We start from the raw sequence: 11,173 nt of genomic DNA on the forward strand, positions 1-11,173 counted from the left end.
TCCTCGTCTCTGCACTCACCATATCCTGTCTCCCCCACCACCCTGGCCCCCAGCCCCATCCCGGCCATGCCCTCTGGCCTCATCACTGCTTCTGTGTCTCCTGCAGCTGCTGGCTGGTGTGGCGTCCAAGCCTTGGCGCCTTCTACATCCCGGTGGCTTTGATTCTGCTCATCACCTGGATCTATTTCCTGTGCGCAGGGCTGCGCTTACGGGGTCCTCTGGCACAGAGGCCGAAGGGGGGCAACAGCAGGGCCTCCTTGGAGGCAGGGGAGGAGCTTAGGGGTTCTACCAGGCTCAGGGGCAGCGGCCCCCTCCTGAGTGACTCAGGTTCCCTTCTTGCTACTGGGAGCGCTCGAGTGGGGACGCCCGGGCCCCCGGAGGATGGTGACAGCCTCTATTCTCCGGGAGTCCAGCTAGGGGCGCTGGTGACCACGCACTTCCTGTACTTGGCCATGTGGGCCTGCGGGGCTCTGGCCGTGTCCCAGCGCTGGCTGCCCCGGGTGGTGTGCAGCTGCTTGTACGGAGCAGCAGCCTCCGCTCTGGGCCTCTTCGTCTTCACCCACCACTGTGCCAGGAGGAGGGACGTGAGAGCCTCGTGGCGCGCCTGCTGCCCCCCTGCCTCTCCCTCGGCCCCCCACGCCCTGCCCCGGGCCCTGCCTGCCGCCGCCGCCGCAGAGGACGGTTCCCCGGTGTTCGGGGAGGGGCCCCCCTCCCTCAAGTCCTCCCCAAGCGGCAGCAGCGGCCACCCGCTGGCTCTGGGCCCCTGCAAGCTTACCAACCTGCAGCTGGCCCAGAGTCAGGTGTGTGAGGTGGGGGCGGCAGCCTGCGGGGAAGAAGAGCCGGAGGCCGCGGGCCCCCGGGGAAGCCTCGGCCCCCGCCACCCCAACAACGTGCACCACGGGCGTCGGGCGCACAAGGGCCGGGCCAAGGGGCACCGCGCCGGGGAGGCCGGCGGCAAGAACCGGCTCAAGGCCCTGCGCGGGGGCGCAGCCGGGGCGCCCGAGCTGCTGTCCAGCGAGAGTGGCAGCCTGCACAACAGCCCCACCGACAGCTACCTGGGCAGCAGCCGCAACAGCCCGGGAGTCGGCCTACAGCTGGAAGGCGAACCCATGCTCACGCCGTCTGAGGGCAGCGACACCAGCGCCGCGCCGCTTTCTGAGGCTGGCCGGCCAGGCCAGCGCCGCAGTGCCAGCCGCGACAGTCTCAAGGGCGGCGGCGCGTTGGAGAAGGAGAGCAAGCGCCGCTCGTACCCGCTCAACGCTGCCAGCCTGAACGGCGTCCCCAAGGGGGGCAAGTACGACGACGTCACCATGATGGGCGCGGAGGTGGCCAGCGGCGGCTGCATGAAGACCGGACTCTGGAAGAGCGAGACCACCGTCTAGGGTGGGGCGGACGACGCGGTAAACGGGCTGGCCACGCGGCTCCTTCCCCCACTCCTCAGGGCCCTCGAAGGCGTCTGCATAGTAGCAGGTTGGAGGTGGAGGAGCCGATGGCTGGAGGAAGCCCATAGGCAGATGTTCCCCCACTTGCCTAGAGGGCATTCCTCTGGGGTAGCGACAGACAATCCCAGAAACATGCATAATACATTTCCGTCCAGCCCGGGGCAGTCTGGACTGTCTGTGCCCTCCCAGGAAGGGAGAAGGCCTCCGTCTGTGTGAAAGGGCACAGCACAGCCCAGGTGGACCCTCCCCAAGTACTCCCACCACCGCCTACTGTCCATGTGGCCTCACTGGGGGCCACCAGCCTCACCAGCAAAGCAGATATGAGAGCGTGGGAACTGTGTCCTTTCCTCCCTGCCCTCTACTGATTTCAGCCCAGCCCCTGCCTAGATCCTAAGTCCCTTTTCCTCTGGGGTTTGGCTGGCACGACAGCCAGCCCGGCACATGAGGCAGGTGATATGAAGTCACAAGGTGCTGCTTTTCAGATCAACTATGCAAGAGGGGAGGGCGGGGCCATTTGAAAGGCAGCTCTAGACATCAACCAGTCCTGGGGGAGGGGAGTGGGAACCGGGCACAACTAGGAACAAACTCACCATTCCCACAGGAGTGGTACTTAAACCAGACAGCAGGGTTCAGAGGTGGCACACCGGGACAAAGCCGAGGCCTGCACCTCAACAGCTGACTGCCAGGTGCCTGTGGGTGAACTGAGGGGAGTAGAGGGAGCGGGCAGGTGGAACTGGGGCAGAATCTAGTCATGCCCTAAAGCTAGTCCTGTAAACAGTGGCGCCCCCATAAAGATGCAGGTGGTGTTTGGAGAAGCAGTTACTTTTCAGTTACAAGACCCATCTCCCCAGTCTCAGCCTTACAACACCAAGAGACTATGGAAGAGCGCTTCCTTGCCTCCATGAGGCCAGATGGAAGAACCATCCCAATCACTTGCTCTCCAGCTCCATAGTAGAGAGAAACCTACAAAATGTCAAACCAGCTTCCTGACTCCCAGGAGCCCAAGCCAAGCCCAGAGGCAGTGGCTGGCGTCCCTGCAGATCATGAGGGGCCTATGCCTTTATTACTCTTAAACACCGGCACCCATCTTTTCCCCAACCTAAAACCAACCACCAGCATTTCACTACAGGACCAAATGGAAACAGAGGGAACCCTGGGTCTTGGGAAGAGCAACAGGAAACCAAGGTCTGACCTAGGTTCCCTCCCAGTCTTCACATCATCCCGGCCTGACCACCAAGGTGACAGAGGACACAGGGGAGGGGAAAACTCACACACACTCCTTGGGATGGGTCCTGCTATTTATGCTTGCTGCACAGACATATTAGAAGAAAAAAAAAAAGCTTTGTATTATTCTTCCACATATGCTGGCTGCTGTTTACACACCCTGCCAATGCCTTAGCACTGGAGAGCTTTTTGCAATACGCTGGGGAAAGGGGAGGGAGGGAATGAAAGTGCCAAAGAAAACATGTTTTTAAGAGCTCGGGTTTTATACAATAGAATGTTTTCTAGCAGATGCCTCTTGTTTTAATATATTAAAATTTTGCAAAGCCCTTTGAGCTACTGCCTTAGTCTACCCGCTGTCCTTTTGTTATGAGGCAGAGGATCTCATGACACCACACACACAAACCCACCAATGCCTGTGAATGGACGTAGGGCCAGGAATTCCTCAGTTCCCACTCCTCTGAGGGCTGATACTGCTGGGAATGCCAACTGCTCCACAAGCAGAGGGACACCCCCTCAGGCCTGCAGGAGGAGCAGCAGCAGTGTGGCCAATTCAAACCAGCAGCAGAGAGCCTGACATTTTCCCATCCATCCATGAGGAAAGCCATCTCACAGAACATGGACATAGGCAACTTGCTCTCCCACCCCAAGGGATGGGAGTCTCTCCTACCTACAGTCATCCCTGCACTCCTGACTTTACTCCAGGACCCAGGGTCCAACGAATGGCAGAGCCCATCTTAGTTCCTTCAAACAAGAAAGGCAATACCTACGGACTTGTGTACACTTCCGTCCTTGGTTATGACAGGACTGTTATCAAGCTGTCAGAACAGGATGAAGTGCTCCCAATGGATATCCATCAGGGAGGGTTAGGGACACTCGTGGCAGCCTGTCTAGCAGCCTGGGCCCTCTGAAAGTCCCTAACTTCCTGAGGGGTACGCAAATACTGTTCTATTTCACTATCAGAAATGTTCTCATCTCCAGTGACGGTGGAGACAGGGGGTGCAGGGCAGATCCGCTTCGGGGGCTTCAACATGCAGGGTGGCAGGAGAAGGGCAGGACTGGCTGGCCGCTTCCCCTGGGGCAAACCTAAGGAATTATTTCCCACCTCCCCTTCTCTCTGCCCCTGTCCCCACGCCGGTGGCTCCTTCCCTCGGGTCTCCACTTCTGCTGTCCCATCCCGAAAGGCCAAGCGGACCAGCGAGTGGCGGTGCTGGAGAAGGTCACCGATGTGCTTCACCACAGACCGTTTGTCAAGTCTCAGAACTCGTAACCAGGCCAGCTGCTCAGCCATCCGCAGCAGCACAGCCAGAAGCTCCTGCAGGCGGGAGGACGCGGGGTAGGGCAGGTCCACATTTGCCAATTTACAAAATCGGGCAAGGGAACATGAAAGCCGATCTGCAGGCTGCAGCGACTGCCAAGCCAGGAAAGTCGCAGCAGTGATGACAGGCAAGGGATGCCGCCCAGTCACCAGCCACGTCTCGTTTGCCAGCTCCACCAACTGCAATGTTCGAGACAGCATCTTCTCTTTGTCTTCCACGTATTTAGCTGGCACAGAAGGTGAAGCCTGGAACAGTTTGAAGCTGAAACAACCAAAATGAGGGTTGGATCTTAATGATACGGGGGCTGCTCTCCCACGGTGAGGAAAGGCAGCCCACTCAAGATGGGGAAGCTATTCTGCCCTCAGGAATACTCAAGCTCACTGGGCAGCAAGTTAATAAAGGCTATGAGAGAAAACAGGGCGTCTTCCGCTTTGTTAGGGGAAGGCGGAGGGATGCAGGAGAGCGCAAACATTTATTGGGCGCCTCCCAGTCGCCATTATTCTGAGTGCTTTACAACGTTCTCATTTAATCTACGAGGATGTACACCATTTTATGTGCATGTATAGTTGAAAAACTTTCCCATAGTCATCCAGCCAAGCGGTAACCAAGCTTCAGATACAAGGCTATTTGACACCAACAGCCTCTGCTTTTAACGCTGTTTATCAGAAAAAAGAAAAGAACATAGCTACTTCAAACAAGAAAAGAGCCAGGCACAGTGCTCATGCCTGTAATATCTGCATTTTGGGAGGATCAGGTGGGCAGATCGCTTGAGCCCAGGAATTCCAGCTGCAGCGAGCTATGATGGCGCCACCGCACTCCAGGCTGGGTGACAGAATGAGACTCTGTCTTTAAAAAAACTAGAAAAGGCTTAGCTTCTAAGCCCAGTTCTGTCATTAACTAATATCCTTTCAGCTTCCTCTGCAGATGATCCTGCTCAGATGGAGCTGGGCATTCAGCCACAAAGGCCGTGGCACAGCACAACTCTAGGAACTGCCACGCACAGAGCACATAACATGAGTGGCGCAACTCAACAGCCCTGTGCCAAGGCTCAGACCTATTTTCCCCACATTATTAGGTTGCTGTGAGGGCAAAGGGGTTTGACAATTATAGCATTCTTTGGCAGGGTGCAGTGGCTCACACTTGTAATCCCAGCACTTTGGGAGGCTGAGATGGGTGGATCGCTTGAGCCTAGGAGTTCAAGACCAGCCTGGGCAACGTGGCAAAACCCCATCTCTACTAAAAACAAAAAGTTAGCCAGGCATGGTGGCACGCACCCGTATAGTCCCAGCTACTTGGGAGGCTGAGGCACAAAAATCACTTGAACCCGGGAGGTGGAGGTTGCAGTGAGCCAAAATCATGACACTACACTCCAGCCTGGGCAACACAGCAAGATTTGGTCTCAAAAAAAAAAAAGAAAAAAGAAAAAAAGGAAGAAAATTAAAGCATTATAAAAATGTAAAACAATATTAACCTTATTAGTACAAGTATAAACTAAAGATCTTTCTCCCACATCCTTTTACATGGATCTTTGGTCAAAAAGAGATGGCCAAGGCCGGGTGCGTGGCTCACGCCTGTAATCCCAGCACTTTGGGAAGCCAAGGCGGGCGGATCACCTGAGGTCAGGAATTTGAGATCAGCCTGGCCAACATGGTGAAACCCTGTCTCTACTAAAAATGCAAAAAAAAAAAGAAAGAAAGAAAAATTAGCTGGGCATGGTGGCAGGCACCTGTAATCCCAGCTACTCTGGAGGCTGAGGCAGGAGAATAGCTTGAACCCAGGAGGTGGAGGTTGCAGTGAGCTGAGATCACACCACTGCACTCCAGCCTGGGTGACAAGAGCGAGACTCCGTTTCAAGAAAAAAAAAAAAAAAAAAGAGAGATGGCCAAAGGTCAAAGGATTCAGGTCTAAGGACCCATTCCATCCCATCCTACTGTCTCCCACCAGGAAGGTACCTGCTGCAATAGGTCTTCACCAGTTCTGCCAAGCACAGAGATGGCACATCCAGTCCCAGGAGCTTTACTATCTGCATGTAAATGCTAGAAAACACATCCAAATCTGCATACAACAGCGTGCAGATGGCTCCCATTGTTAGGGGCCAGTTATGCTGTCGGCAGGTGATTAAGACGCAGCACCCAACCAACACCTCCTTCTTTTGCAGCCTGGCTGCTCGGATGCCAGAGTGCCGGTATGCCTGTTGGTAGTAGGCAACCGCGGTGTCCTCAAATGTTGGTGGCAACTGCAGAACTCGACAAAGGTCTCTCACTCGGCGGAGACCTAGGAAAAACCCACAGCAAAAGTTAGAGGGGTCAAAGGAGCTATCGGGCACCTCCTAGAAAATTCTGCTAGGACTCATTTAGATCTGCTAAACTTGCCTCAGATATCAGACGCACAAATTATGTACCTTTCTGGATAGACAGGAGTGACACTTGGTACAGTCATTCTAAAGACACAAAAACATCTGTGTAAAGAAGTCACATTTCAGCCCACTAGTTTTTGCAGGCTGATTTGATTCAGGGCCAAGCCAGTTTTATCCAGGCTCTTAAAGGCTACCTCAAACATACATCTGATCAAACCCAAACCTTATACTGAATTGCTGCCTCTCTCAGAACCATCCCTGTTTTATTTTATTTCATTTTATTTCATTTATTTTATTTTCTGAGACAGAGTCTGGCTCAGTTGCCCAGGCTGGAGTGCAGTGGTGCCATCTTGGCTCACTGAAACCTCCTCCTTTTGGGTTCAAGCGATTCTCCTGCCTCAGCCTCCCGAGTAGCTGGGATAACAGGTGTGCACCACCAGGCCCAACTAATTTTTGTATTTTTAGTAGAGGCGGGGTTTCACCATGTTGGCCAGGCTGGTCTTGAACTCCTGGCCTCAAGCGATCTGCCTGTCTCAGCCTCCCAAAGTCTGGGATTACAGGTGTCAGCCACCATCCCCATTTTAAATTCCTAATTACCATTCTCTTCTACTCTACCTCACACCAGCAATGCTGAAAATAGGAAAAGTGAAAAGCTGGACTAGGCCACCAGGATAGTTTTCTTTTTTTAATTATTATTTTTTTGAGACAGACTGTCACTCTGTCACCCAGGCTACAGTGCAGTGGCACAATCTCAGCTCACTGCAATCTCTACCTCCCAGGTCCAAGTGATTCTCCTGCCTCAGCCTCCCAAGTAGCTGGGACTACAGGTACGAGCCACCATGCCCAGCTAATTTTTGTATTTTTAGTAGAGATGGGGTTTCGCTATGTTTGCCAGGCTGGTCTCGAACTCCTGACCTCAGGTGATCCACCTGCCTTGGCCTCCCAAAGTGCTGAGATTACAAGATTACAGGCGTGAGCCACAGCACCCAGCCTAGGATAGTTTTCTTTAAAGCTACTGTGTTGTAAAAGGTCAATTCTCACCTCGTTGCTGGCTGCGACTAATTTGTTCATTTTCCCCTGTGCTTCGGGAATATGTTACCTCTGTAAAATAATAAACAACAAATAGTGTGCTTAGCCTTTATACATCAGACCCCTGCCCTCCCACCACACAAAACCAGGACGCAGAATTCAAATCATTGAGCATCTGCTGCTGCACAGTTAAAGGCCCCATCTGATTTTCTGTCTACAAGCGGTTCCGAATACACAGAGACTGGGAAAGGTGAGGACTGCACTAAAGCAGCTCCAAGTGTTCCAAATTTCCAGTCATCCTTCCAGTACATTCCATACAGGCAATTTTTCTAGTAGCAGATTTTTTTTTGTTGTTTGTTTAAGGAGTCTCCCTCTATAGCCCAGGCTGGAGTGCAGTGGTGCAATCATAGCTCACGGCAGCCTTCAATTCCCAGGCTCAAGCAGGCCTCCTAACTCAGACTCCTGGGTAGCTGGGATTACAGGTGTATGCCACCACACCTGGCTAATTCTTAATTTTTTTTTTTTAGGCAAGTATCTCGTTACGTTGCCGAGGCTGGTCTTGAACTCCTGGGCTCAAGCATTCCTCTCGGCTCTGCCTCCCAAAGCGCTGGGATTACAGGCTTAAGCCACTCCACCCAGACAATGGCTGCAGATTTTGAGGGCTGCCATGGTCAGAAACTTGGAAAGCAAAGCAAAGTAATGTTTTTCCAGTTTGTGCTTAAAACTATTTCAGGGTAATAATACATGCTATAATCATATCGGCAATCCTTCCACAATGACCAGATATGGCAAGATGAGTGGAACTTTCTGTGTCACTTACTCAACATTTATTACCCTCTCCATCTATGCCCTACACTAAGTGCTGGAAAAACACAGATGAATGGCAGCCCCCATCTCCTTCGGCTCCCTCGCTCACTTTAGGTCATTTTCTCTCATATTAGGAGTGCGCGTTACAGTTAGGAGTATGCGGGGGGAGCGGGGAGACAAAAGGAATCTGATGTTAATCCCTCCACCGCCCCAGGCTGTCCCCAGGGCCACAAGTACCTCGGAGATTGCCCTCGTCGCTGAAGGTAGTGGTCAGGACCCCCTCGGTGACCACGCAGCCGCAGTCGGAGCACACCAGCTGGCTCTGCGAATAGTGTGAGTCTTCCACCAGCTCCGTGGAGCCGCAGTCAGGGCAGCGGCCTCTGCCTGGCATCTCACAACCGGCCCCAAAGCCGCGGAAGCCTTCGGAGACTCCTGCGTCTGCAACAGCAACCGTGCGGCAGCAAAAAGTAGGAGGGGACCCTTCAGAGGGTTGCACCTTCGTCTTCCGGCCAGCGCCACGGCGGGATAGGCGGTTCCCTCCGCGGGGAGGCTGAGCGCCACTTCCGGTCGGTTCCTCCGCGGGCTCGGGTAGAAACGTGAGCTAGGAGAGGAGGTTCCTGGTCTGAACTGTAGCTCTCTGGTTTCCCTGCTCTGTGTAGTTAGTTTTTGGGACCCAGACTGGGGCTTGAATTTGGGTAGGTTTCTGCCTACATGGACACGTATAATAGACAGGAGATTGTTGTCACCCCTGAACAACCCTCCTTTTAAAGTCCTAAGGCAATCGCAGGTTGGTAATGAATGTTTAATTTGGCCATAGAAGAAAGTATATTTTTTAAAGGGAGAGTAGTGGAGAGAGAGCGAGAGCAGGAAACTGTGTTCTGCTTTCCAGAGCTGCTTCCTAAAGCAGGTACCTTCCTCTCTTTACCTCCTGTTTTTCTCAACTGTAAAATGAGGAAGTTGAAATAAAATCCGGAGTGGCAAACCCAAATGCTTTTGGAGGCCAGGCAGGAATGTCTAAAGGAGTTTGGAGTGAACGAATGTGGAGTGATGGAGCTTTTGGCAACCTGGAGGAGTGCAAGCACGCGGATTCAGATGTTCCTTAAAAAAAACCTTGAGCTAGCCGGGCGTGGTGGCTCACGCCTGTAATCCCAGCACTTTGGGAGGCCGAGGCAGGTGGATCACCTGAGCTCGGGAGTTTGAGACCAGCCTGGGGAACATGGTGAAATCCCGTCTCTACTGAAAATACACAAAAATTAGCTGGGCGTGGTGGTGCACGTCTCTAATCCCAGCTACTCGGGAGGCTGACGCAGGAGAATCGCTTGAACCCAGGAAGCGCACGTTGCAGTGCGCTGAGATCGCGCCACTGCACTCCAGCCTGGGTGGCAGAGCGAGACTCCGTCTCAAACAAAACAAAACATACCTTTATGAAGTGCCAGTCCCTTCTTTTCCACACCCAGTTTTTACGCGTGATATCCAAACCTAAAAACACCATCCCCTCCCTAAGAGACTGCTTTCTCAGAGTGTGAGAATCACTACTCCTTTTCAAAGACATCCCATCCATTCCCATGGGGCTTGATCACATTGGAGGGCCAAGGGACACAATAATACCCAAGGGTCCTTTCTCTTCCATTTGAATTACTTTAGTATCATAACAGAAGGGGGCTTCAGGACATTAATAATGGTGGGCTTTGGCAGTCCAAGCCCCCCACCCTTTTCTAGACCTCCCCACTAGCGTGAGATATAGGATGAGAGTTTATTTCTGGCTGTCTGACAGTTAAATATTAAGATACATTTGCACATGTGCACGCGCACACACACACCACTCAGAAACATGTATTAGTTTTAGACAGTGTGGTTGACATTCTTACTTGGACAAAGAAGGTGTCCCTAAGAGCGACATAAGTTGCCCTGGGAACAGTTCCTTGCATGATCACACAGCAGAGCATCAGACTCCCCTCATCCCCAGTTGTGTGCAGATCTTGAACCTACCTCCACTTTTTTTTAAGCGGGACTTTCCAGAGCCCATCTACCTATGACAGAAGCCTTGAAATTCTGCCTGACCCAACCTGATTGATTGTAAAGTGGAAAAGCAGTTTTATGATCCTGTAGCCAGCCATGGAAGGAGAAAGCTGGTTGTCTTTCCCAGTCACACGTGTGGTGTGTACTTACTGGGAGCCTAGGAGAGCCTGGTCCTCAGGCACACACAGGCTGGGAGGCGGCAGGGTGCAGGCCAGAAGATGGCGCTCTCTCCTAAGATGTGTACGTTTGGGGTTCTGCACTTTCTTAGAAGTCCATTTATTTGGGAAATGTATTTGCCTTGCTCCAGGAAATCTAGACAGACGTGGAAATCATCCTTGGTGCCCTCTCCACTGCTCCCAACTCGTCTAAGAGTTACCATTATTCGTGGTAGTGATTATCTTATTTATTTATTTATTTATTTACTTTTAAGACGGAGTCTCGCCCTGTCACCCAGGCTGGAGTGCAGTGGCACGGTCTCAGCTCACTGCAGCCTCCACCTCCTGGGTTCAAGCGATTCCCCTGCCTCAGCCTCCCGAGTAGCTGGGACCACATGCGCCCACCACCACGCCTGGCTAGTTTTTGTATTTTTAGTAGAGACGGGGTTCACCATGTTGGCCGGGCTGGTCTCAAACTTCAGACCTCAGGTGATCTGCCCACCTCGGCCTCCCAAAGTGCTGGGATTACAAGCGTGAGCCACCAAGCCTGGCAGTGATTATCTTTTTAACAGATGCCCCCAGTGCCCAGGGTGGGCTTGGCCAGAGCAGACAGCTAGTCGTAGGGAGGTCATTGAACAGCAGCCCAGCTGTGGTCCAGATGTGTAATGCTGACGTTGAGGCCAGAGTTCTTTCTAGAGGGTAGAGTAGAGGAAGGCACTGAGGAAGAAGAGGATCTGGCACCTGAATGAAGTCCTTTGTGCATCCTCCCTCCTTTGGCTGTGTACATTCTAGTTCGTTGTTTGACTTTCTCTTTGGATGGAAGTC

At 52.9% G+C, this 11,173-nt stretch overlaps 2 protein-coding genes across 6 annotated transcripts in view; one reads left to right on the plus strand and one right to left on the minus strand.

Annotated features, from left to right (window-relative positions):
* Nucleotides 1–3,003, plus strand: part of ADGRA2 (adhesion G protein-coupled receptor A2) — a 46,155-nt gene extending 43,152 nt beyond the window's left edge. For all 4 annotated transcript variants that reach the window (XM_005563058.4, XM_045398148.2, XM_045398150.2 and 1 more), the window contains one exon: nucleotides 107–3,003. In XM_005563058.4, coding sequence (XP_005563115.3) covers nucleotides 107–1,382 — 1,276 coding nt within the window. In that variant the 3' untranslated portion in view covers nucleotides 1,383–3,003. The remainder of the gene's footprint in view (nucleotides 1–106) is intronic.
* On the minus strand, nucleotides 2,911–8,658 carry BRF2 (BRF2 general transcription factor IIIB subunit). Of its 2 annotated transcripts, XM_005563056.5 has the most exons (4): nucleotides 8,412–8,658; nucleotides 7,380–7,439; nucleotides 5,935–6,256; nucleotides 2,911–4,243 (listed from the first exon to the last, which is right to left on the minus strand). In XM_005563056.5, the coding sequence occupies exons 1-4, from the start codon at nucleotides 8,563–8,565 to the stop codon at nucleotides 3,520–3,522; spliced, it is 1,260 nt and encodes a 419-aa protein (XP_005563113.3). In that variant the 5' UTR covers nucleotides 8,566–8,658; the 3' UTR covers nucleotides 2,911–3,519. The 2 variants fall into 2 exon arrangements, with proteins under 2 accessions (XP_005563113.3, XP_073854671.1); XM_073998570.1 differs by lacking the exons at nucleotides 5,935–6,256; nucleotides 8,412–8,658.
* Between the last annotated feature and the right edge of the window lie 2,515 nt (nucleotides 8,659–11,173).

Source organism: Macaca fascicularis, chromosome 8 (assembly GCF_037993035.2).
Source record: "Macaca fascicularis isolate 582-1 chromosome 8, T2T-MFA8v1.1".
Lineage (NCBI taxonomy): Eukaryota > Metazoa > Chordata > Mammalia > Primates > Cercopithecidae > Macaca > Macaca fascicularis.

Coding starts and splice junctions, on each gene's coding strand:
- BRF2 (XM_005563056.5), bottom strand. CDS start 8,565: ATGCCAGGCAGAGGCCGCTGCCCTGACTGCGGCTCCACGGAGCTGGTG. Junction 6,257..7,379: donor TAGTCGCAGCCAGCAACGAG/GTGAGAATTGAC, acceptor GGTTTTTCCTAG/GTCTCCGCCGAGTGAGAGAC. Junction 4,244..5,934: donor GTGAAGACCTATTGCAGCAG/GTACCTTCCTGG, acceptor TGGTTGTTTCAG/CTTCAAACTGTTCCAGGCTT.